This window comes from Brassica napus, chromosome C9 (genome assembly GCF_020379485.1).
Source record: "Brassica napus cultivar Da-Ae chromosome C9, Da-Ae, whole genome shotgun sequence".
NCBI lineage: Eukaryota > Viridiplantae > Streptophyta > Magnoliopsida > Brassicales > Brassicaceae > Brassica > Brassica napus.
Window position 1 is genome coordinate 5,635,578 of NC_063452.1, and position 25,432 is coordinate 5,661,009.

At 39.6% G+C, this 25,432-nt stretch overlaps 4 protein-coding genes across 4 annotated transcripts; 3 read left to right on the top strand and 1 right to left on the bottom strand.

Annotated features, from left to right (window-relative positions):
- Positions 1-1,474: 1,474 nt before the first annotated feature.
- Positions 1,475-7,314, top strand: LOC106357651 (calmodulin-binding transcription activator 2). The gene is made up of 12 exons (XM_013797329.3): positions 1,475-1,759; positions 2,403-2,522; positions 2,683-2,798; positions 2,876-2,964; positions 3,107-3,149; positions 3,302-3,434; positions 3,546-3,766; positions 3,869-4,354; positions 4,681-5,369; positions 5,860-6,448; positions 6,507-6,833; positions 6,908-7,314. The coding sequence occupies exons 1-12, from the start codon at positions 1,720-1,722 to the stop codon at positions 7,040-7,042; spliced, it is 2,988 nt and encodes a 995-aa protein (XP_013652783.1). The 5' UTR covers positions 1,475-1,719; the 3' UTR covers positions 7,043-7,314.
- A 938-nt stretch (positions 7,315-8,252) lies between these two features.
- On the top strand, positions 8,253-12,449 carry LOC106357648 (splicing factor 3B subunit 1-like). The gene is made up of 2 exons (XM_013797326.3): positions 8,253-8,402; positions 8,490-12,449. Exon 2 carries the CDS (start codon positions 8,503-8,505, stop codon positions 12,301-12,303), a length of 3,801 nt encoding a protein of 1,266 aa, XP_013652780.1. The 5' UTR covers positions 8,253-8,402; positions 8,490-8,502; the 3' UTR covers positions 12,304-12,449.
- A 139-nt stretch (positions 12,450-12,588) lies between these two features.
- Positions 12,589-15,524, bottom strand: LOC106357650 (dicarboxylate transporter 2.1, chloroplastic). The gene is made up of 4 exons (XM_013797328.3): positions 14,558-15,524; positions 13,541-13,854; positions 13,011-13,459; positions 12,589-12,905 (listed from the first exon to the last, which is right to left on the bottom strand). Exons 1-4 carry the CDS (start codon positions 15,347-15,349, stop codon positions 12,790-12,792), a joined length of 1,671 nt encoding a protein of 556 aa, XP_013652782.1. The 5' UTR covers positions 15,350-15,524; the 3' UTR covers positions 12,589-12,789.
- A 674-nt stretch (positions 15,525-16,198) lies between these two features.
- On the top strand, positions 16,199-19,222 carry LOC106357647 (bifunctional riboflavin biosynthesis protein RIBA 1, chloroplastic). The gene is made up of 6 exons (XM_013797325.3): positions 16,199-16,558; positions 16,656-16,947; positions 17,039-17,260; positions 17,703-18,025; positions 18,236-18,365; positions 18,436-19,222. The coding sequence occupies exons 1-6, from the start codon at positions 16,500-16,502 to the stop codon at positions 18,973-18,975; spliced, it is 1,566 nt and encodes a 521-aa protein (XP_013652779.1). The 5' UTR covers positions 16,199-16,499; the 3' UTR covers positions 18,976-19,222.
- Positions 19,223-25,432: the final 6,210 nt, after the last annotated feature.

Sequence of the window (25,432 nt, forward strand, 5' to 3'; positions counted from 1 at the left end):
TCTAAAGATGACCCGAGTATGTCAGCTTGTCCGAATCATGACGTGACGTTTTAGACCACGTGAATTAGGCCTGAGCATTTTAACTTGGACCCGAAGATCCGAACCGGAACCGATCCAAAAACACCTGACGCGGAACCGGACCGAAAATTTACAAGTATCTTTTGGGTCTAATTTTTTTACTCGAAAGAACTGTAACCGACCCGAATAGACCCTAACCCGAAAAGAACCGATCCGAATAGACCCGACCCGATAAGAACCGATTTGTACCGACTTAAAAACATATATTTCTAAAACTATGATGTTTTGTGTTCTATTTTATATATATTATTTTATGATTTAGTTGAAATATTTTTTGTTAACAACATTTGTTATTATTTTTTGAACTTTTTTTAAGTAATATAAAGCTTTAAAATGTAAAATTTAGAGTTTAAAAATGTTTTATTTTAATTATTAATAGTTCAATTTAAATTGTTTTGTAAAATTTTAGATATATATGACAAATATTAACTAAATTTGATGGAATTGGATATGTCATGTCTTTTTCGGATCCTAAATACCCGAATCCACCTCGGATCCAAAAAATTACGGGTATTTTATGGACATTTTAATTATAGATCCGAATTGACTCGGACCCGAACTGATCCGGACCCGAGAAGAACCGATCCGAACTCGAACCAAAAATTTCTAAATATCTATTGGGTCTAAATATTTAGGACCCAAAAAATCCAGACCCGAAAGGAACCTACCCGAACCCGATCCGAAGAACGAGGCCTAACGCTAATCTTGGCCCTGCCTGGAGTAAACCCTCCTGTCCGATGTGTATTTGTTTGGTTTAACTTGGCTTAACAGATTGGTTTTCGTTAATTGACATGTAGGAAAAGTCCCTAAAAGGAAGTTATATACCAATATTTTTGGAATGCTATTGATATTTTTAATATTAGTTTATCATTTTACTACTAATAAAAATTTCCAAAAAATCAATCAATAATTTCTTGCAAATTTATGTCTAACAGTTTTATTTGCGTTATGTTAAGCCGTATATTGTTTTAAAAAAAAATTCAAGATTCTGTCTACATCATATCTTCCAGTTATCCATGTAATTATATATACTATTATCTACGAAGAACTCAAAATAGTTTTATTTTAAAACATTAACTAAGTAGTATTAATCAAATCAATAAAATATAATTGTTTCCATATTTTTTGGTATTGATAAAAATCTCTTGCGTTGAATACATTGAACAACAATTGATTCAATTATATAATTACATTAATTATTGTTATCGTCTTCAATTTGCAATAATTATTAATTTCATTATAACGACAAATTTAATAATCATGATCATAAATTTAGCACTAATAAAGATGAGGATAATTTTTACAATCATGATCTAAGAAAAAGAACACGTGCGCAAATGTAATCCGTGGATCCACGTGTAATATAATTATTGGAGATGATGGTGCTACCTGCACTGGTTTTATAAAAACAACCTCCACCGTATCGGCACTTTCCTTCCGATTTCCTCCGACTCCCCCCCCCCAAAAGGGATTAAAGGGAAAGAAATCAATTCGCTTTCACACCTGGAAAGTTTCAAAAAGAGGAAGATACAATATTATAAGAGTTAGCTCAGTTTCATACATACCCAGATCGATTTTCTAGGGTTCGTTTGATTCTCTGTGATTGCTACAAGCTAGAGATCTCTGCTGGGTTTTTGTTCTATGGCGGATCGTGGATCTTTCGGATTTGCCCCTCAATTAGGTTTTCTAATCTCTTCATCTACGGTCGTTTTACTCGTTTGGTAGTTTGGATCTGATCATTGATTGGATTCTAGCAAATGGTTGTTGTTTGTCGGGAATTGATTATTACTTGGTCTGAATCGAGTTCTTTTGTGTCTTGTCGGAACGAAATCTATGTCTTGATTAGCTAAAATAACTATTTTGCATTTCGATATTGGTTAGTGCAGAGAGTGTTAGCTCTGGGAACTGTATCCAGATTCTAAGTCGTTAGGGTTGTTGTTTGCCATGGTTGTCGGAATTGGTAATTACTTTTGTCTGAATTGAGTGAGTTCTTTTGTCACTTTGTCGGAATTAAATTTCTGGCCACGATTAGCTGAAATGACTATTTTGCATTTTGATATTGGCTAGTTCAAGAGAGTATAACTGTATGCAGATTCAAAGTCGTTAGGGTTGTTGTTTGCCATGTTTTTTTCGGAATTGGTTATTAATTTGTCTGAGCTAAGTGCTCATGTTTCTTTGTCGGAATGAAATTTCTGGTCACGATGAGTTGATCTACTCTGTTTGCATTTTGATATTGGTTAGTGCAAGGGAGTGTTGTCCTGGAACTGTATCCAGATTCAAAGTCGTTAGCGTTGACGTGTTTTTTTTTCTTTGTGAACTTGTAGATATTCAACAGTTGCTGTCAGAAGCACAACACAGGTGGCTGAGACCTGCTGAGATTTGTGAGATTCTTCGAAACTACCAGAAGTTTCATATTGCGTCAGAGCCTCCCAACCGACCACCCAGTATGTTTTTCTTTCCGCTGAGTTTCTTCAAATTTTGGCTGCAAAACAACATTACTAAGCTATGATGTACATGGCTGAGCAGTGACTAGGATACTGAATAGTTTTATATCCTACTTCTCTTGGCTTTAATATTTTCTTACACCGTCTCGTGTTTTTCTAGGTGGTTCACTCTTTCTGTTTGATAGGAAGGTGCTCAGATATTTTAGGAAAGATGGGCACAACTGGAGGAAGAAGAAAGATGGTAAAACGGTGAAAGAGGCTCACGAAAAGCTCAAGGTTAATAATACATTTACATTCATGTTTCCTCACTAATTTTACATAAGTATTTTAGAGTAACATTGTAGTATATATAGGTAGGAAGCATTGATGTATTACATTGTTACTATGCACATGGGGAAGACAATGAGAATTTCCAGAGGCGTTGCTACTGGATGCTTGAACAGTGAGTCCTATTTTTTTCTTCATATTTCATTTTCTTTTATTGTGTTTAATGTACCGTAAATGTTACTTTGAGAACAGAACGAAAAAATGAAATTTGGCTAGTTAGTTTTAGTGCTGATGTCCTCTGTTTTTTATGGGTACAGGGAACTGATGCATATTGTTTTTGTCCACTACTTGGAGGTTAAGGTATAGCTTTTCTCTCTCGGTAGTCGGTACAGTACTAATATATTCTTTAGAATATAAACATCCATCACTCAAAATTATATTGTTCTTTTTAAAAAGTGGATTCTCTTTTTTTTTTTAATGGTGGTTTTGACAAGTTCATGCTATTTATACAGGGTAATCGGATAAGTTCTAGTGGAATTAAAGAAACCAATTCAAATTCTCTGACTGGCTCCACTTCTGTGAACATTGATTCAACAGCAAACACATCCAGCACATTGTCACCACTATGTGAAGATGCTGATTCTGGTATATATACTTCTCTTTGACTTTATGTGCTTTGGTATCTCCTGTTTAGGGATATAGTTCTATTTACAGGCTACCTTGCTTTACTAAAAGTTTTGCCTCTTCCCTTTCTAGGAAACCGAGATGGTTGGATTCATGGGAATAGAGTCAAAGAAAGCGACTCCCAAAGATTAGTGGGTGTCCCAGCATTAGATGCTTCCTTTGAGAATCCATTGGCAAGATACCAGAACCTACCTTATAATCCTCTGTTGACTCAGACAAATCCTTCTAATGCTGGATTAATGTCCGTGGAAGGGCATCTCAGAAACCCTCTTCAAAACCAAGTAAATTGGCAGGTACTGTATCCAACTTATCCATCTAATATATAAGTATAGATTATATGTGAGAGAGGGTCTGTATTGAACTATTGATTGACAGAGAGATTCTCGTCTCTGTAGATTCCAGTTCAGGACAGCTTGCCATTGCAAAAATGGCCCATGGACTCCCATGGTACTGACCTGGCCTTACATGAGAATTTTGGGACGTTTTCGAGTCTTATCGGCAGTCAAAACCAGCAGCAGCAGCCTATTGGGGGTAGTAGTTTTCAAGCTCCGTTTACAAGTGTTGAAGCAGCATACATACCTAAATTTGGCCCTGAGGATCTGCTATACGAAGCAAGTGCTAACCAAACGCTACCTCTAAGGAAATCACTGTTGAAGAAAGAGGATAGTTTGAAAAAAGTTGACAGTTTCTCTCGGTGGGTTAGCAACGAGCTCGCCGAGATGGAGGACTTGCAGATGCAGTCTTCTTCCGGGGGTATTGGGTGGACCTCTGTTGAAACTGCAGCTGCTGCGTCTTCCTTAAGCCCTTCCTTGTCCAAGGATCAGCGCTTCACCATGATAGACTTTTGGCCCAAATGGACTCAGACAGACACAGCAGTTGAGGTAAATATTACTCTCTGTGTTTCATTTTAAATGATGTTTTAAGATTTTATTTTGTTCCTATTTAAATGAAATATTCAATTTTCTATGCAAAATTTTAATGTTATTTGACCAGTTATATTGTATTGTATAATTTATTATTGGTTGAATTAGCTTTAGTTAATGCAAAAAGAAATAAAAGTTAATGATTTCTTAATTGGTGTGCAAAAACCTTAAACACCAAGTAAATTGAAATAGAGAGAGAGTATGTTATTGTTCTGTCCTGTTATCTTTTATAGTTGTATCAGCTCTTTTATTCCTCATCTACCCTTTTTAATTGTCTCCAACAGGTCATGGTTATTGGGACGTTTCTGTTGAGTCCTGAGGAAGTAACTAGCTACAGCTGGGCATGCATGTTTGGAGAAGTGGAGGTTCCTGCTGAGATTCTAGTGGACGGTGTTCTTTGCTGTCATGCTCCTCCTCATGAAGTTGGTCAAGTCCCGTTCTACATTACATGTTCCGACAGATTCTCTTGCAGCGAAGTACGAGAGTTTGATTTCCTTCCTGGCTCTGCGAGAAAGCTAAACACTGCGGACATTTACGGTGCCTATACAAATGAAGCATCGCTTCATGTTCGGTTTGAAAATCTCCTGGCTCGCGTATCTAGTGCTCAGGAACACAATGTATTTGAGGATGTTGGGGAGAAACGAAGAAAAATCAGTAGAATCATGTTGCTTAAAGATGAAAAGGAGTCCTTCCTCACATCGACAGTTGAGAAAGATTTAACTGCGGTGGAAGCAAAGGAGCGACTTGTTAGGGAAGAGTTTGAAGATAAATTATATTTATGGCTAATCCACAAGGTGACTGAAGAGGGGAAGGGTCCAAATATACTTGATGAAGATGGACAGGGTGTCTTACACCTTGCTGCAGCGTTAGGGTATGATTGGGCTATAAAGCCAATTTTGGCAGCAGGAGTTAGCATCAACTTCCGAGATGCAAATGGGTGGTCTGCTCTTCATTGGGCTGCATTCAGTGGCAGGTAAAAACCTCAGTTCAGACTTTATGTTTCTTCAGTTACTTTTTTTTTGGCCTAAAACGTCTTTACCACTTAGCTTGGATTTGAAAGTTCTCAAGGCCTGCGGATTCGGTTTCTTCGGTTAGTTTGGGTTGGTCGAAATTTCTAAATTAAGTTTTTGGTTTCAGTTAAATTTTCGGTTTAAATTGTATAAAATTCAATTTTTTTGGTGAAGTTCGGTTATTTCCGGTTCGGAAGTTTGGTTAAGATTGATATTGTTTGGCAAAACTTACTTTTTAAGAAACCGAACTAACCGATTGCCAAACTTAACTGATTACCAAACTGAAAACCAAATTTTGTTTAGTTGCCGAATTGCGCAGAAGCTTCTAACCGAATTGAACCGAAAATCTAACTTTTCGGTTCGGTTGGGTTAATAACCTACTTCTCAGTCTTCAGACCATTTCTCTTTGAATTCTCGTTAAACCCTGACAGTTTGTTTATTGTTATACTTCAGGGAGGATACTGTTGCTCTACTTGTCTCTCTAGGTGCTGATTCTGGAGCAGTAACAGACCCATCTCCGGAGCTTCCTCTGGGCAAAACAGCTTCCGACTTGGCTTACGGAAACGGACACAGGGGAATCTCAGGTTTCCTTGCAGAGTCTTCCCTCACCAGCTACCTCGAGAAGCTAACAGTGGACGGCAAGGAAGACAGCTCCACTGACTCCTCTAGAGCAAAAGCTGTTCAAACGGTAGCCGAGCGGACAGCTACTCCTATGAGTTACGGTGATGTACCTGAAACGCTGTCGATGAAGGATTCTCTCACTGCCGTCTTGAACGCGACGCAAGCGGCTGATCGTCTTCATCAAGTATTTAGGATGCAGTCGTTCCAGAGGAAACAGCTGTCTGAGATTGGGGACAAGAACGAGTTTGGTTTGTCCGATGAGTTGGCTGTTTCTTTTGCAGCTGGGAAGAGTAAGAAGGCGGGAGGACACAGTAGCGGCGCTGCTGTTCATGCCGCTGCTGTTCAGATTCAGAAAAAGTACCGTGGTTGGAAGAAGAGAAAGGAGTTTCTTTTGATCCGACAAAGAATCGTCAAGATTCAGGTTTGAATCATTTCTTAAGGCTTCTGTCTGTTTATTTTACTGATTATTACCCTTTTAGGCTCATGTGAGAGGACATCAAGTGAGGAAACAATACAGAGCCATTATATGGTCTGTAGGATTACTCGAGAAGATCATCTTGCGGTGGAGACGCAAAGGTAGCGGCCTACGCGGTTTCAAACGCGATGCAGTCACTAAGGCACCTGAGCCTGTATGTGCTGCTCCGGCACAAGAAGATGACTATGACTTTCTCAAGGAAGGAAGGAAACAAACCGAGGAAAGGCTTCAAAAGGCTCTCACCAGAGTCAAGTCTATGGCTCAGTATCCAGAAGCACGTGCTCAGTACCGTAGGCTATTGACTGTTGTCGAAGGCATCCGCGAGAACGAGGTAACAATTGTGTATTTTTTTTTCTTTCAAGTCTTTGTAACATTTAATTGATGAGACTCTTACTTTGTTAACAGGCTTCTTCTAGCTCAGCTATGAACAACAACAACAACAACACAGAGGAAGCTGCGAATTACAACGAGGAAGATGATTTGATCGACATTGATTCTCTTTTGGATGATGATACTTTCATGTCTCTTGCATTTGAATGATGATGATCCACTCACTGTATGATGATGATCACAATGCTTTTTTTTTTTCTAACTTCATTTAGGTTTTGCAATGTAAATACAGCCGGAAGATCTCTCTACATAGTTGGAAGAATGGTGGATTTGATTTATTAGTTTGGGTATAGAGACGTGTTCTTTTCAAGTTGTATGTACCGTTATGAGAAGCATATGGCTTGTGCATAGGTTTCAGTGCGCAATGCCTTTTGTACACAAACTGGTTTGGATTTTTACAGTTTTACATGGTGATTGGTCTTTTTTTTTCTCTTACTATCATGTGGTTCTTCTTGGGATTGGTCTGCAAATTTTTTTTTAATGTTATAATGCTATGTTGTCTTTCAGTTTTGATCGCCAAAATAAAACGTGTTAGTTGACGCAAAACGTGTTAGTTAAACAGCCATGCTAGAGTAGTAAGGTTATTCTACTAATACTTTGTTGTGTATGTCATCTTTTCAATTCTTTCATTTCATAGATTATATCCATATTGCAATTTTGGTTATTTTCGTAATCTTTTCCAGTGCCAGACACTAGAAGTTTACTAAATAAAGATTTAGAATGATACCATTTGATGAATGAAAAAAAAAACTAAATAAGGAATTATATTTAATTTTTTAAAACGGAATATTTGAAATGAATAAATAAAAATAGGAATATTTGACTAATCTTCTTATCAAAATTAAATATTTTCGTTAAAAGAAATTCTCAATACATAAACTCTCTACGTTTCAAAAAGATATATATTTTAGGTTTTTCACACTTATTAAGAAACCATATTTTCCGTTACTAATTATTCTCCACAACTTTTAACCAATAAAATCTTTATAAATACCATTATGTTTTTTGAAATTTACAATTTGCAATTAATTTATGCATTGAAAATGCATATTTTCCGTTACCAACTATTCTCCACGACTTTTAACCAATAAAATCTTTATAAACGTCATTATGTTTTTTGAAGTTTACAATTTGCAATTAATTTATGCATCGAAAATGTAAAATATATATATTTTTCTTAAACAATTTTTTTTTCCTGAGACAGTAAATTTGTCATAATAATTGTTTTCTAAATATAGTTACGAATTTAAGCAAAAAATGAATACACAAGCCCATTGGCGTATATATAAATAAGTGGGCTTTTGGAACTTGTGTGAACCCAAAATAAACGAAAAGAGTACGAGTTCCCTGGCCCAAACAAAAGAACCGACTCGCTCGATTGGTCAATTCCAATCACTTCATTTCCTTGTATTTATCTATTTATTTATTTTCCTGCCTTGCAACTGGATAAACCCTAGTTCTCGCGTTTCTTTACTTCCCCATTTTCAATCTCAGGCGATTCCGATAATCTGTGAGTTCTTCTTATCATCTTGCTTACGTTTTTGTTTGATCTGTTTCTAATCTGATCGAGTCTATATTGTTTTTGTTGTTGTTGAAGAAACCTATCTACCATGGCGGATCTAGATCCAGAGATCGCTAAAACTCAGGAAGAGAGGCGTAAGATCGAAGCAGAGCTCGCTTCCCTCACTTCCGTGAACTTCGATCGCGATCTCTACGGAGGCAACGACCGTGATTCCTATGTAACCTCCATCGCGCCGAACGACGAGGAGGATTCGAATCTGGACGCCACCGGCTCCCTCGTGGCTCAGCGTCTCGCCTCTTACACCGCTCCCAAGTCTATCCTCAACGACGTGGCTCGCGCTCACGTCGAGGATGACGACGGAGGGTTCAAGCCTAGGCAGACTATCGCGGAGCGCGAGGGTGATTATCGTAACAGGAGGCTTAACCGAGTTTTATCTCCGGATAGAGTTGATCCGTTTGCTATGGGGGAGAAGACTCCGGATCCGAGTGTTAGGACTTATAATGATCATATGAGGGAGACGGCTGTGCAGAGGGAGAGGGAGGAGACTATGAGGCTTATTGCTAAGAAGAAGAAAGAAGCGGAGGAAGCTGCCAAGGAGCAGAAAGACTCTGCTCCTGCTGCTTCTTCCAAGAGGAGGAACAGATGGGACCATGCTGAAGAAGATGGTGGTGGTGGAAAGAAAGCTAAAGCTTCGGATTCGGATTGGGATGTAGCTGAATCAGCTCCTGGGATTGGGAAATGGGACGCAACTCCAGGGAGAGCTGGTGATGCCACACCATCTGCTGGAAGGAGGGGGAGGAACAGATGGGACGAGACTCCTACTCCTGGACGTGTGACTGATTCCGATGCAACACCAGGTGGGGGTGTTACTCCAGGTGCAACTCCTTCAGGTGTTACTTGGGACGCGACTCCGAAAGGGTCTGCTACGCCAACACCGAAGCGTCAACGTTCTAGGTGGGATGAGACACCTGCCACTATGGGAAGTGCTACACCTATGGGTGGAATGACTCCTACTGCTGCTTACACTCCTGGTGTCACTCCGTTTGGGGGAATTGATATGGCTACTCCAACTCCGAGTCAGCTTAATCTGCGTGGTGCTATGACTCCGGAGCAGTACAATTTGGCGAGGTGGGAGAAGGATATTGAAGAGAGAAACAGACCGTTGAGTGATGAAGAACTTGATGCCATGTTTCCTACAGAAGGATACAAGGTGTTGGACCCGCCTGCTTCTTATGTTCCTGTCAGAACCCCTGCTAGGAAGGCTATGGGAACCCCGACACCCATGACAACTCCTGGCTACGTTATCCCCGAGGAACACCGTGGGCAGCAGTTTGATGTGCCTCAGGAGCTTCCTGATGGGCTGCCGTTTATGAAACCAGAGGATTATCAGTATTTTGCAGCGCTGTTGAATGAAGAGAACGAAGAAGAGCTGTCTCCTGACGAGCAGAAAGAACGCAAGATCATGAAACTGTTGCTCAAGGTCAAAAACGGAACGCCTGCTCAGAGGAAAACAGCTCTAAGGCAGCTTACTGATAAGGCTCGTGAGCTTGGTGCTGGTCCTTTGTTTAATAAAATCCTGCCGTTGCTCATGCAACCAACTTTGGAAGATCAAGAGAGGCATCTTTTGGTGAAAGTAATTGATAGGATTCTGTACAAACTTGATGAGCTGGTGAGGCCCTTCGTCCACAAGATTCTGGTTGTTATTGAGCCCTTGCTGATTGATGAAGATTACTATGCTCGTGTTGAAGGGAGAGAAATTATTTCGAACCTTAGCAAAGCAGCAGGCTTAGCCACGATGATTGCAGCTATGCGTCCCGATATAGACAACATTGATGAGTATGTGAGGAACACAACAGCAAGAGCTTTCAGTGTGGTGGCTTCAGCTCTTGGAATCCCTGCACTCTTGCCGTTCCTGAAAGCCGTTTGCCAGAGTAAGAAGTCATGGCAGGCGCGGCACACTGGGATTAAGATTGTCCAGCAGATTGCCATACTAATCGGCTGTGCTGTTTTACCTCATTTGAGGTCTCTGGTGGAAATTATCGAACATGGTCTCAGTGATGAAAATCAGAAGGTTAGGACCATTACGGCCTTATCGCTGGCTGCTCTTGCCGAAGCTGCTGCTCCTTATGGTATCGAGAGCTTTGACTCTGTTCTGAAGCCTCTGTGGAAAGGTATTAGGTCTCACCGTGGAAAAGTCTTGGCTGCGTTCTTGAAGGCGATTGGTTTTATCATTCCCTTGATGGATGCTATATACGCGAGCTATTACACAAAAGAAGTGATGGTTATCCTTATTCGCGAGTTCCAGTCACCTGATGAAGAGATGAAGAAGATTGTCCTCAAGGTGGTGAAACAGTGTGTAAGCACAGAAGGGGTTGAACCGGATTACATCCGCAGCGATATTCTGCCTGAGTTTTTCAAGCATTTCTGGGTTAGGAGAATGGCTCTAGAGAAGAGAAACTATAAGCAGCTTGTTGAAACTACAGTTGAGATTGCGAACAAGGTTGGCGTTGCTGATATCGTGGCGAGGGTTGTTGAAGATCTTAAAGACGAGAGTGAACCCTACCGCCGTATGGTTATGGAAACCATTGACAAGGTTATCACAAACTTGGGAGCATCTGATATTGATTCGAGATTGGAGGAGCTGCTCATAGATGGCATTCTTTATGCTTTCCAAGAGCAGACAACCGACGATACTAACGTGATGCTTAATGGGTTCGGTGCTGTGGTGAATGGTCTTGGTCAGCGAGTGAAGCCTTACCTTCCTCAGATCTGTGGTACCATCAAGTGGAGATTAAACAACAAGAGTGCAAAGGTGAGACAACAAGCCGCTGATCTTATTTCCAGAATTGCTGTTGTGATGAAGCAGTGTGGAGAGGAACAGTTGATGGGACATCTAGGTGTTGTTTTGTACGAGTATCTCGGAGAAGAGTACCCTGAAGTCTTGGGATCAATTCTTGGAGCTCTAAAAGCAATTGTCAACGTGATTGGTATGACAAAGATGACTCCTCCTATTAAGGATCTGCTTCCAAGACTGACTCCCATTTTGAAGAACAGGCATGAGAAAGTGCAAGAGAATTGTATCGACCTTGTTGGTAGAATTGCTGATCGTGGTGCTGAGTTTGTTCCAGCGAGGGAATGGATGAGAATCTGTTTCGAGCTTCTTGAGATGCTCAAAGCTCATAAGAAAGGTATTCGACGTGCCACTGTCAACACTTTCGGGTACATAGCCAAAGCCATTGGACCGCAAGACGTTCTAGCCACGTTACTGAACAATCTCAAAGTCCAAGAGCGGCAGAACCGTGTCTGCACCACAGTCGCAATCGCCATAGTCGCTGAAACGTGCTCTCCGTTTACTGTCTTGCCCGCTCTGATGAACGAGTACCGTGTTCCAGAGCTCAACGTCCAAAACGGTGTCCTCAAATCCCTCTCTTTCCTCTTCGAGTACATTGGAGAAATGGGCAAGGATTACATATACGCGGTCACGCCGTTGCTCGAAGACGCGCTCATGGACAGAGACTTGGTTCACAGACAAACCGCAGCTTCAGCAGTGAAACACATGGCGTTAGGTGTAGCGGGTCTGGGATGCGAAGACGCTTTGGTTCACTTGCTCAACTTCATCTGGCCCAACATCTTCGAGACATCTCCTCACGTTATCAACGCTGTGATGGAAGCAATTGAAGGAATGAGAGTCGCGCTGGGTGCAGCAGTTATACTGAACTATTGTCTGCAGGGTTTGTTTCATCCGGCTCGCAAAGTCCGTGAGGTGTATTGGAAGATTTACAATTCGCTCTACATTGGTGCTCAGGACACGCTTGTTGCTGCTTACCCGGTCCTTGAAGACGAGCAGAACAATGTTTATAGCCGACCAGAGTTAACGATGTTTGTGTGAAGGAAAACGATAAGACACCTTTTAGTCTCTCCTGTTTTATTTGGTATTCGGTTTGTTGCAAAGGTTTGCTTTGTATAATACTCTGAGACACACGGAAAACACTTCTCTTTCTATTTTCAGCAAACTAGAAAACTTATTATGTTAAACGTTTTGGTGCGTCTTTGTTGACTTTTGGATTCGTTATTGCCGTTACAGCTGCAGGAAAGTGACAGAGCTTTCAAGTCTTTCGTATTGTCTGAAGACTTGTAAATTAGTACATTTTCTGCATTTGTTTGCAAAGTAACGTAAAAAGCTTCAACGCTCGAAATAAAAAGAGAAGAGACCAGAGTCTCCATGTTGACAAATCTCTGTATATCTATGTTACAAAGAATTGTCGTATTCTCTATTCGTATGTAAATTAAAAAGGAGAGGAGACAAAACCCTCGAAACTAAATGATGAACGAAGATTTTAACGTAGTTGTAAGCTTCAAGAACAACCAACTTCTCTTAATAGAGACCCAAAAACTTCCACCAGAAAGTTCCAACTACTCCCCAGATGATAGCATTAATCGTAGCCATCACAAATCCAATCTTGAATACATCAGGTAGATCAACATAACCAGCTGCAAAAATAATAACCAAAATTAGAGACTCTTTTGACATCAAAATAGAAAGAGAGAGAGAGAGAGAGAGAGAGAGAGAGAGAGAGAGTTCTGTTGATAAGATACCTCCATAGTAGACAGCGGCTTGACCACTACTGTAATGAGTCAAAGCACCAAAAAGATTGGTGTTATACGCCAAAGCGAGTGCAGCTAATACCCCTGGAACACCTGCTGCTATATTCATAGCCAAGAAAGCTGAGAAGAGAGCTCCAACGTGACCGGTTTGACTTGCGAACAGATAGTGAATGAAGAAGTAAGCTGCTTGTAGAAGACCAAACGCAGCAGGCCAGCTCAAGGAGAGTGATTGTAAAACTTTGGCTACACAATCAGACATCCATGTAACAACACCGAGGTTCGTGAGCTGTCCTGCCATCCCCACCAAGACCGCAAACCAAGCTAATGTGTCCCACGCTGATTTTTCGCTTAGGCAGTCGTCCCAGTTAAGTACACCAAGGAGAAGAAGTATGGAGAGACCGATCATTGCAGCTACAACACTTGGTATCCCAAGACTCTCTCTGGAATATAAAACATTACATTAACCATGGAGAGTGTTGAAATGTAAACCAGTGCTGAGATTATTATTATCTAACACTTACCCACAGATCCAAAGAGTGACGGCAAGAAGCATTGTTCCGACCATGATCCATTCGTTTTTAGTGACGGGACCCATCTCCTTGAGTTTCAAAGCAGCAATGCCAGGAGCCTCCGGTGTGTCCTTGGTTTCTGGAGGGTAGAGCTTATAGAGGATTAGTGGTGTACAAAGAAGCGATATGATTGCAGGTAGACTAGCAGCCTTAAACCAAGAAACCCATGGGTTTGCAATCACTACTCCAAGCTCCTCAGCTAACTTGAGGCACAACAAGTTCTGAGCTGCTGCAGTCAAGAACAGAGCACTAGAGTTTCCAGCACACTGTCAAAAGATCACAGAACATAAATAGAGATGAGCAAGTCCGGTTAAGGAAGACTAATCCGGTTCAAGATAGCTGCAAAGGTACACATGCTCAAGAACACATTCAACCATAGCCGTTGTTCTAAAAACCAGTATAGGTGGCAAACCAGTCATAATCGAAACAATTTTTTAAAAATCCAATTTATACAATTCAAACCGGTATAAAACATTCTAAATCGGTTTAAATCAATTTTAACTTGATCTAAATTAGTTTCAATCTGTTAAATTAAGTAAAAATGTTAGTATAATAAATCCATAATTTTATCTAATTTCTTTTGCTTTTATATCTAGTTTTGATAATCCATCAAAATAATTTTATACTCCATCCGTTTCCTATTATTTGTCGTTTTAGAGTTAAAGTTTTGTTTCATTTTAAGTGTCGTTTTATGTTATTTAATAACAATATTCTCTATTTTATTTTTCTATTGTTTGAAATATGGTTAGTTGTATAGCTAATGAAATTTTTATTTTGAAAATATGCAAAATTAAAGGTTTTCTTAATCTGTGTGCATAAAACTGAAAGAACAAATAAAATGAAACAGAGGGAGTAGTTTTTAGGAGAATTCATCAAAATAAAAAAAATAAATCATTCCTTACACATCACAAGCACTACTAACTAAGAACTAGTCGAGTTTCCGACATAAGGACATAAACAAGAACTAACCTGAAACTGGGATTGGATTAAGTAAGAGCCTAACTTCCTCGAAGAAGAATCTCCCGGTTTACTCCCCGCCGATAACGAAAGCGACTTAATGATCGGCAAGAAAATACCGCCGGCTCTAGCCGTCGTACTAGGCATCGCAGGAGCAATCAAAGCTTCACTAATCGTCAATCCATAAGAGAGACCTAACGTGCTCTTCCCAAGCCACTTCACGAAGTAAGTAGCGATCCTATCACCGAGACCTGTTTTAACGAACCCACGAGCGAAGAAGAAGGAGATGACGATCAGCCAGATGACTTCGCTCGTGAAGGCGGAGAACGCTGCTGAGAAGGAAAGCGTTTTGGTGACGATCGAAGCGGTGAGGCCCATGAAGGCCCATGCTCCGACGGGAAGTGGGCTGAGTACGAGGCCGGCGATCGTGGAGAGGAAGATGGAGAGAAGCTGCCACCCTTGCGGGGTGAGACCTTCCGGTAGAGAGACGGCGAATCGGAGGATTAGACCGACGGAGAGGGAGAGGATCAGGGGGAGTAGTTTCGCTCCTTGCTGCGGTTGAGAAGGAGAAGGAGAAGGAGGAGGGATGTCGTCGCGTGGTGCGGCGGCGATCCGCGCGGAGAGACGAGGGATTGGTTTGAGGAGAGGGAAGGTGAGAGGTTGAACGGAGTGAGATCGGAGGGAAGGGAGAGAGATGGTTGAAGGCGGAGATCTCGATGAGATGCGGCGGAGGAGAGACAGGCGTGAGGGATGGTGGGAGAATGAAGCGGGGGTGGAGGGAGAGTGAAGTGCGTAGCTCTCCATCGCCGGCGATTAGAGAGACGTGCGAAGTGTTTTAGTTTTAGTTTTTTTTTTTTTTTTTTTGTCAGTGGCTGTGTGTTCTGTTCCGTCGCCGAAGAGCTGTTGATGATGAGTGGATGCGAACACGACAGTTTTTTTTATTAAAACAGAACCTAAAAAAAAGTCTTCGGTTCTTTCTTTAAACCGGAACTATACTCAACTTAGCCGAATTAAATAATTCTTAATTTGGTTCAATTATACAACTCCAGAGATTAACTTTAGGGACCTTCAAGAGAGCAGCAGCCCACATGTATTAAAGTTCTAACATCATCGTTAACAAACGTACAAGCCCACATTGAATACTATTTTTGTGTATTTCTTGAACACGTAAACATTATATGTTACGTAGGTCATCCAATCAAATAGTGGATGAAAAGAACACTAAAATGTGCGGTTTGTATCTCATAGGAGTGGGTTGCCACTCAAATAATTATAATACCAACATATTTTTATAGTGCTACAATTATCATATATGCAGAAAGCTATATATGTGTTTGGAGTCTTTGACGGTCCAATGATTCGCATGAATTGGTAACATGGGAATCATCGTTAAACCAAGCCATCAAGATTCTGATTAGTAACATGACGTCATGAAATCACATAAATAAGCTACAGAAAAACTGACCGAGGTGTGTATTATTTATAAAATACATTTTGTTTATACCACTTGAGACTTAACTATCTTTGGATTATTCTTATTTCTTAATCAATCTGTAATTTTAATTAGCTCATTTCCTATTTTCAATCCTAATTAAAAAAGAGAGTTAAATGACTTATATATTTTGATAAAGCATAATTCACTTTTCTTGTTTTGAAAAGAAAATCGAAAAAGAAAAGTTTATAAAAGACGACCGCGGCGTTGGGAGGAAGACAAGAGCCAAGCAAAGTGGTGGTTCTGTCTTATCCCTCTACCGAATCATATCCATTCTTTTTTCTTTTTTTTTTTACCAATCCAATCCGCGCCGCCATTAGAATAAAGCTTCTCTAATCGCTATCGTCACCTAACCCACCTTTCTCCGCATCTTCTTCTTCATAAAGCCTCGTGATTTTCTCGGAGAATTGCAAAAAAGGGTTTACTTTGATTTCATCTACAAATAGAGAAAGAGAAGGAGACATGGCTTCGATCAATCTATCATCGTCCTCTCCTTCCACCATATCTCTCTCCCGCTCAAGGTCAGCTTTCCTCTTCCTAATCTCAAAGATTAAACCTATGGATCATGAGATGCATAGAACCTCAAATGATTTGATTTGATGATGATTCCATGTGCAGACTTAGCCAAACCTCTACTACTACTACATTGCTCCACCGTATTACTTTACCATCTCACCATCCATCATCATCGTTCTCCATTAAAACCACTTCAAAAGTCAAAGCTTCAGTGATCTCTAGAGAAGATGATCTCCTCTCTTCTTACACCAATGGTTCTCTCGTTGACGAAGACTCCTCATCTCCTGCGCCAGCCAATGGTTTCGTTGCTGAAGATGATGACTACGAGTTGGATCTACCTACACCTGGCTTCTCTTCAATCCCTGAAGCCATTGAAGACATACGCCAAGGAAAGGTTGGCTCTTTTCTTGATTTATTAAAATAAAAGTCTCCACCTTTTTTTCTTTGTTTCCTTTTATTGATTTGGTTGGTACTGTTTGTGTTAGCTTGTGGTGGTTGTGGATGATGAAGACAGAGAAAACGAAGGTGATTTGGTAATGGCTGCTCAGTTAGCTACACCTGAGGCTATGGCTTTCATTGTCAAACATGGAACTGGGATTGTTTGTGTGAGTATGAAAGACGATGATCTCCAGAGGTTGAACCTTCCTCTGATGGTGAACCAGAAGGAGAACGAGGAGAAGCTCTGCACTGCATTCACAGTCACTGTCGTATGTCTTTCTTCTCCTCTCAATAAAAAGCTTCCATCTTAGTGCTGAGTTTTGGAGAATCTGTTGCTCATTGTTTTGTCGTGGTTCCAAAAAGTGGTCTTAGTTAAAATCCGATTTATACGATTCAAATTGGTTTGAACCATCCTAAACCGGTTTAAATCGATCTAAAGTCTAAATCTGTTAAATTAAATAATAATGTTAGCACAAATCCATAAATTTGTCTAATTCATTTTGTTTTGTATATCTAATTTTAATGATTCATCAAAATAGTTTTATAAATAAACCCAAAACTAAAATAACTTATAAAAATGTTAAAAATATAAATAAAAAAATTGTTAAGTCTAGGCTCCCAGAGGACCGAATAATCCGCCTATTAGTTAGTCCTTTACACTTAGTGACCGTCTAGCAATTTCTTGAACATTGTGTTTTGTTTGCTTTATAGGATGCAAAACATGGTACAACAACAGGAGTATCAGCACGTGACAGGGCAACAACGATACTGTCACTTGCGTCTAGAGACTCAAAGCCTGAAGATTTCATCCGTCCAGGGCATATCTTTCCTCTCAAGTACCGAGAAGGCGGAGTTTTAAGAAGAGCTGGACACACTGAAGCATCTCTTGATCTTACTGTATTAGCTGGACTAGAACCTGTTGGAGTACTCTGTGAGATTGTTGATGATGATGGTTCCATGGCTAGATTACCAAAGCTCCGTGAATTTGCAGCTGAAAACAACCTCAAAATTGTTTCCATTGCAGATTTGATCAGGTTAGAGTGCAATGATTTTTTGGGTAATCAAAAAGTGGTTTCACCACCTCTTTGTCGGAAAACCAAGCAATGTAAATAGTATCTCCCAACGAGAATTGAACCCAAGTGCTTACTAGACACTTCTTTACCACCAGACCGACTAGCAACTTGTTGGCTTTGTGTTTCTTTGAAGCTGAGAGTCTAAACTTTATGGTTTCTGTTAATGAACAGATATCGAAGGAAGAGAGATAAGCTAGTGGAACGTTCTTCTGCAGCTCGGATTCCGACAATGTGGGGACCTTTCACAGCTTATTGCTACAAGTCTATACTAGACGGTATAGAACACATTGCAATGGTTAAGGTTAGTAGCAACATCTCTTGTTGCTTTGGACTTAAGAACAGGATCTCATTTTGTCTGAAACTGTGGGCAGGGAGAGATTGGTGACGGTCAAGACATTCTTGTGAGGGTTCATTCAGAATGTCTCACTGGAGACATATTTGGATCAGCGAGGTGTGACTGCGGGAACCAGCTAGCTCTTGCGATGCAGCAGATTGAGTCTGCTGGTCGTGGTGTGTTGGTTTACCTACGTGGACACGAAGGAAGAGGGATTGGTTTAGGACACAAGCTTAGAGCTTATAATCTGCAAGATGCTGGGAGGGATACAGTTGAAGCTAACGAGGAGCTAGGACTTCCTGTTGATTCTAGAGAGTATGGTATTGGTGCACAGGTACTGAGGGATTTGGGAGTGAGGACGATGAAGCTGATGACGAATAATCCGGCTAAGTATGTTGGTTTGAAGGGATATGGATTAGCTATTGTGGGGAGAGTGCCTCTCTTGAGTCTTATCACAAAGGAGAATAAGAGATATCTGGAGACGAAGAGGGCCAAGATGGGTCACATGTATGGTTTGAAGTTCAATGGTGATGATGTTGTAGAGAAGATTGATGATTCTGCAACCACCGAGTCATGACTGGAGAATAAATATTAGATAATACTTCAAGAGAACACCAGAAAAGAAACATAGACACAGAAGAGCAAGCAATGAAAGACTTCTGATCTATCTGAGGAGTTTTATTGGATTGGTTTAATGTATCTTGATTTGATTTTTTACAATACTTGCGTTACAAAATTTTCAACATTGTTGTTACTTGTTATGTACTCTTGGTTGATTAGTTTCATTTGATTTGTGAAACTGTAAAAAGATGAAGCTTTGATGTGCATTTTCATCCTTTGCTTAGATTGCTAATAAAACCATTACCCTTCTAGCTAATTTGGAACGTTCTATTTCGTTAAGAGGTTTCAAAAATTCTTCTTCTCTTTATAACTTATTGGGCCAGTTCAAATCGGGAAAGTACTCTTATTCCGAGCCCAAAGGAAGTGACTTTAGGTTGTGATCCTGACCGTTAGATTTTATCATACACTTTAACGGAAGGACAGCCGTCAGATGAATAGATCCGGTCTAATTGGATCCGACAATTTTACACGTGGCTTTCACCACCACCAATCCATCATCAATAATGCGATTTGTGTAATAAGATCATACTATAAAAAACATATTGACCTCATATGTTTTAACCCCTCGTGAAAATCTAATCAATATGTGGCCAATATGTATGTGGAAGTAAGAGTTATCAAAAGATAGCGGATAATATTTTCTTCGATGGAATGTAAACGATTTATGTTTGAGATAACCTTCGTATTTTAAGAAAGAGATTTTCTACTAAGGCTTGTGTTTGGAGATTTTTTGGAGACTTTTAAAACTCTTTATGAAATGTTTTCTCTCTATTACTTTTCTTGATTTTTGATGATTACAAGTGAACTAGACATCCCTATTTATACTAGTAAGTGGAGAGACTACAAGTTAGTTCTAGGACACTCCATCTTCTACACACTTCATCTTCTACACATTTTCTTTTCTACGCACTTCTTCATCCTTCTCCATTTTTCTCAAGATATTTATTCTTCTTGGGCTTTTTGGTTATAGCTTGATTAAGATTAAACTTGGGCTAACGAGGGAAAACTCAACAAATCTCCCCATTCCCGATTTAGCCCGAGACAGTCGTCATGCCCATGTCTTTGCAACAATCTTCAAACTTCTTGATCGGTAATACCTTGGTCATAAAGTCTGACCAGTTTTTGTCGGTGTGTACATTGTTGAGATGTATGAGCTTCTCTTCAAGAACTTCTCGGATCCAATGATGCCGAATGTCAATGTGCTTCGAGCGAGAGTGAAACGTTGGATTCTTTGCTAAGTGAATAGCACTTTGGTTGTCACATAGCATGTTGTACTTGTCTTGCTTTACTCCCAACTCAAGCAAGAAGTTCTTCATCCATAGCATCTCCTTGCACGCTTCCGTTGCTGCGATGTACTCCGCTTCCGTGGTGGATAAGGCAACACACTTTTGTAGCTTCGATTGCCAAGAAACAGCCCCCCTGGCAAAGGTAGTCACAAATCCTGATGTAGATTTCCTTGAATCTTTATCACCAGCCCAATCTGCATCAGTGTAACCGTTTAACTCCAATTTTCCATTGCCAAAACATAGACACTTCTTCGTTGTGCCTCGTAGATAGCGTAGGATCCACTTAACTGCTTTCCAATGCTCCTTTACTGGATTTGCTAGAAATCGACTAACAACTCCTACAGCATAGGCAATGTCGGGTCTGGTGCACACCATAGCATACATGAAACTGCCCACTGCTGATGCATATGGGGTAGTCTTCATTTCCTCTTTCTCCTTCTCATTTGTTGGACTTTGCTTCGAACTTAGCTTGAAATGTCCACCAAGTGGAGTTCTCACCGGCTTTTCTTTGTGCATGTTGAATCTCTCCAACACCTTTTCAACATATCGTTCTTGGGACAACCATAAAAGATTTTTTGGTCTATCCCGAGTGATCTTCATTCCAAGAATCTGTCTCGCTTGCCCCAGATCTTTCATCGCAAAACACCTTCCCAAATCTTTCTTCAATGCGACTATATATCTTGTTGTGATCTTGGCCCACAATTAACATATCATCAACATAGAGCAATAATATGAGAAAGTCGCCGTTTTCGTACCTCTTTATGAAAACGCAATGATCATTCTTGGTTTTCTTGAAGTTGTGATCCACCATGAAGGAGTCAAACTTCTTGTACCATTTTCTTGGAGCTTGCTTGAGGCCGTAAAGACTCTTCTTTAATCGGCACACCAAGTCTTCTTTTCCTGGAACCTTGAATCCTTCAGGTTGCTCCATATAGATCTCCTCCTCGAGTTTACCATGTAGAAAGGTCGTCTTGACATCGAGTTGTTCAATCTCCAAGTCTAGAACCGCTGCTAGACCAAGAACCACTCGGATAGAGGACATCTTCACCACTGGAGAGAATATTTCTTCAAAATCTATGCCTTTCTTCTGGTTGAATCCTTTCACAACCAATCGAGCTTTGTATCTTGGATTTGAGATTCTCTCCTCATACTTCAACCTGTACACTCACTTGTTCTTCAAGGCTCTCTTTCCTTTTGGTAGCTTCATCAGCTCATAAGTGTGATTATCATGCAAGGATTGCATTTCATCTTGCATAGCTTCAACCCACTCATCTCTATGAGTGTCTCCTATGGCCTCCTCATAGCTTTGAGTCTCCCCCTCATCTGTAAGATTAACGTACTTTTCTCGATAATATATTACAGATGGTCTTGTCTCTCTTCCAGACCTTCTTGGCTCATGTTCTTCCTATGGCTCCACTTGAACTTCTTCTTCACCTTCATCACCATTCGGATCCATGATGGGATCCCCTTCGCCATCATCTCCAATCACTTGTTCATGATCTTGAGGCTTATGAGAATCTTCATTCCTTACAACCCTTAGCTTTGGTTTCTTTGATTTGTTGATGTCTTCGATTGTTTGATCTTCGAAGAAAACAACATCTCTGCTCCGGATAATTTTTCTGTTAACCGGATCCCAAAGCCGATAGCCGAAATCATCTCTTGGTGATCCAAGATAGATGCACTCTTTAGTCTTGGAGTCTAGCTTGGCTCGTTCATCCTTGGGTATATGGACGAACGCTCTGCAACCGAACACCTTCAAATGGTTGTAAGAGACCTTCTTACCCGACCAAACTTCCTCCGGGACATCGCTTTCCAAAGGAACTGATGGTGTAAGATTTATGACATACACTGTAGTCTTTATGGCTTCTCCCCAAAATGTCTTGGGTAGTTTAGCGTGAGAGAGCATGCACCGAACTCTTTCTGTGATCATTCGATTCATTCTTTCAGCTAGCCCGTTCAGTTGTGGCATCTTTGGTGGTGTCTTCTTCATTATAATTCAATGAGCTTTGCAAAACGCTTCAAAGGGACCTCGATACTCTCCACCATTGTCTGATCGAACGCACTTGAGTTTTTGACCCATACTTCGCTCTGCTTGGGCTACAAACTCCTTGAAAGAATCAAGAACTTGATCTTTTGTCTTCAAACGGTGTATCCACACCTTTCTTGAATGGTCATCAATAAAGGTGACGAAATATGATGCACCTCCATTGGATTTCTCGGACATGGAGCATACGTCAGTATGCACAAGATCAAGAATATGCTTTTTTTTTATAGGCGTAGACGATCTTCGGAAAGCGACTCTATGTTGTTTTCCGGCTAAGCAATCATGACAAGGTGAGAGAGAAATACCTTTCATATCAGGAAGAATATTTAAACCTTTCTCAGTCATATGCACGAGTCTTCGGTGCCATATATCCATATCATCACTTGCGACATTTAGTTCTTCCTTGCAAAGCTTGGCTTGAGTCACGTATAATGAGCCTTCTTTTCTTCCTCGAGCCATGATCAAACTTCCTTTGGTTAACTTCCATTTGCCACCACCAAAATGACTGTCCAAGCCGGCATCATCGAGCTTTCCGGTTGATATGAGATTGAGTCGCATGTCGGGAACATGTCTCACATCCTTGAGAACTATCTTACATCCAGTGTTTGATGTAAGAATAACATCACCCTTTCCAACAATCTTGCTTCTTCCATGATTTCCCATTTGAACATTACCAAAGTCACCACTTTGGTAGGTTGTGAAAAAGCTTCAATGAGGGGTGACGTGAAAAGAAGCACCAGAATCAACGATCCATGAGCTATCATCAGATCTAAGATTACATTCTCCAACGAGATATAATTCTTTGCTCTGGTCTTCCACAATGGTGGTAGTCTTGTCTTTATGCTTCTTTGTAGGATTGAGCCGGTCTGGTTTGATATTACCGGCTTGTTTGTCTTTCTTGAAAAACCGACATTCTGACTTCATGTGACCCGGCTTGCCACAGTAATAGCAGGTAACTCTTGGACGTGACTTAGATCTTCCTCGAGATTGGTCTCGTCCTCTGCTTCTTTTGTGACCACGAGTCTCTTCTCTACCTCGTATATCAAAAATGTTAGCTTCTGAATAAGAACTCGAACCTCGCTACTTCCTGCGAACTTCTTCGTTTAAAAGGCTATCAGTGACGGTGTCCATGGTAAGCTTTCCTTCCGGTGCTGAATTGCTTAGAGTGACGACTAGTGTGTCCCAACTCTCCGGTAGTGAACTAAGGAGTAAAAGGGCTTGCATTTCGTCTTTAACCTTCATATCAACTTTGTTAAGCTGATTTACGATCCCCTTTAAATTGTTCAAGTGCTCCATCATGCTCTGGCCATCCTTGTACTCCAACTTTACCAACCGTCGAACAAGAAGAGCTTTGTTTCGAGGTGTTTTCTTTTGAATCATGGATTCAAGTTTTGTCCATAATTCAAAAGCATTTGTGTAGGTAGAGACATGTTCAAAGAGAGATCGGTCGACATACTTGCGTATTACGGCAACCGCTTTTCTATTAGAAATCTCCCATGCTTTATCATCCTTTCTATCCGGCTTATCCTTCATGATGATGGGCTCATGCAAATCCTTGCAATAAAGGTGATCTTCCATCATCGGTTTCCAATAAGAGAAGTTGTCCGTCGTGAGCTTGAACATGTCACCTTAAAAGGTAACGGTGGCCTCCATCTTCATTTCTTCAAAGATAACGGTAACCTTGCTCTGATACCAGCTGTTGGGAAAGATAGCGGATAATATTTTTTTCGAGAGGTTAAGATGGAATGTAAACGATTTATGTTTGAGATAGCCTTCGTATTTTAGGAAAGAGATTTTCTACTAAGGCTTGTGTTTGGAGATTTCTTGGAGACTTTTAGAACTCTTTATGAAATGTTTTCTCTCTATTACTTTTCTTGATTCTTGATGATTACAAGTGAACTAGACATCCCTATTTATACTAGTAAGTGGAGACTACAAGTTAGTTCTAGAACACTCCATCTTCTACACACTTCATCTTCTACACATTTCGTTTTCTACACACTTCTTCGTCCTTCTCCATTTTTCTCTAGATATTTCTTTTTCTTGGGCTTTTTGGTAATATCTTGATTAAAGATTCAACTTGGGCTAATGAGGGAAAACCCAACAAGGTGATTGGTTCTTGGATACGACATGTTCCTTTAGTACATTGTGATAGATACATTTTAAAACCAAAATATAATTAACGAAATCTACACTATTATTTATGAAGTGATTTAGCTTATTTGTCAGGATTTTCAAGATTTTAGGTGATTTTACTTATTTGTCATGTTTTAGTTAGGTTTAAGTCGAGTCATTAATTTATTAATAGTTTTTAGTTAAGTCCATAATTTATTAATTTAAATAATATAACTATAAAATATGTAATTAGATATATAATTATTTTGATATTTTTTATTTGTCATATTTTCCATAATTTTAGTCAATTTTGCTTATTTGTCATGTTTTTATTAGGTTTTAGCTTAGTCATTGATTTATTAATATTTTTTAACTGAATCACTAATTTATTAATTTAAAAAAATATCTGTAATGAATTTTATATATAATTAAAAATGAATTATTTATGAAGTGATTTAGCTTATTTGTCATGATTTCCATGATTTTAGTTAATTTTACTTATTTGTCATGTTTTAATTAGGTTTAAGCTGAGTCATTAATTTATTAATAGTTTTTGGTTGAGTCCATAATTTATTAATTTAAATAATATAACTATAAAATTTGTAATTAGATATATAATTATTTTGATTTTGTTTATTTGTCATGTTTTCCATAATTTTAGTCAATTTTGCTTATTTGTCATGTTTTTATTAGATTTTAGCTTAGTCATTGATTTATTAATAATTTTTAACTGAATCATTAATTTATTAATTAAAAAAAATATCCGTAATGAATTTTATATATAATTAAAAATGAATTATTTATGAAGTGATTTAGCTTATTTGTCATGATTTCCATGATTTTAGGTAATTTTACTTATTTGTCATGTTTTAATTAGTTTTAAGCTGTGTCATTAATTTATTAATAGTTTTTGGTTGAGTCTATAATTTATTAATTTAAATAATATAACTATAAAATATGTAATTAGA

What these genes read in the sequence shown, in the direction of transcription:
- LOC106357647 (XM_013797325.3), top strand. Translation starts at nt 16,500, where the DNA reads ATGGCTTCGATCAATCTATCATCGTCCTCTCCTTCCACCATATCTCTC. An exon ending in ATATCTCTCTCCCGCTCAAG is followed by an intron (nt 16,559 to 16,655) that starts GTCAGCTTTCCT and finishes TTCCATGTGCAG; the next exon opens with ACTTAGCCAAACCTCTACTA. An exon ending in TCCATTGCAGATTTGATCAG is followed by an intron (nt 18,026 to 18,235) that starts GTTAGAGTGCAA and finishes GTTAATGAACAG; the next exon opens with ATATCGAAGGAAGAGAGATA.
- LOC106357648 (XM_013797326.3), top strand. Translation starts at nt 8,503, where the DNA reads ATGGCGGATCTAGATCCAGAGATCGCTAAAACTCAGGAAGAGAGGCGT.
- LOC106357650 (XM_013797328.3), bottom strand. Translation starts at nt 15,349, where the DNA reads ATGGAGAGCTACGCACTTCACTCTCCCTCCACCCCCGCTTCATTCTCC. An exon ending in TAATCCAATCCCAGTTTCAG is followed by an intron (nt 13,855 to 14,557) that starts GTTAGTTCTTGT and finishes ATCTTTTGACAG; the next exon opens with TGTGCTGGAAACTCTAGTGC. An exon ending in AGCCGCTGTCTACTATGGAG is followed by an intron (nt 12,906 to 13,010) that starts GTATCTTATCAA and finishes TTATTTTTGCAG; the next exon opens with CTGGTTATGTTGATCTACCT.
- LOC106357651 (XM_013797329.3), top strand. Translation starts at nt 1,720, where the DNA reads ATGGCGGATCGTGGATCTTTCGGATTTGCCCCTCAATTAG. An exon ending in TCCACTACTTGGAGGTTAAG is followed by an intron (nt 3,150 to 3,301) that starts GTATAGCTTTTC and finishes CTATTTATACAG; the next exon opens with GGTAATCGGATAAGTTCTAG. An exon ending in AGACAGACACAGCAGTTGAG is followed by an intron (nt 4,355 to 4,680) that starts GTAAATATTACT and finishes TGTCTCCAACAG; the next exon opens with GTCATGGTTATTGGGACGTT.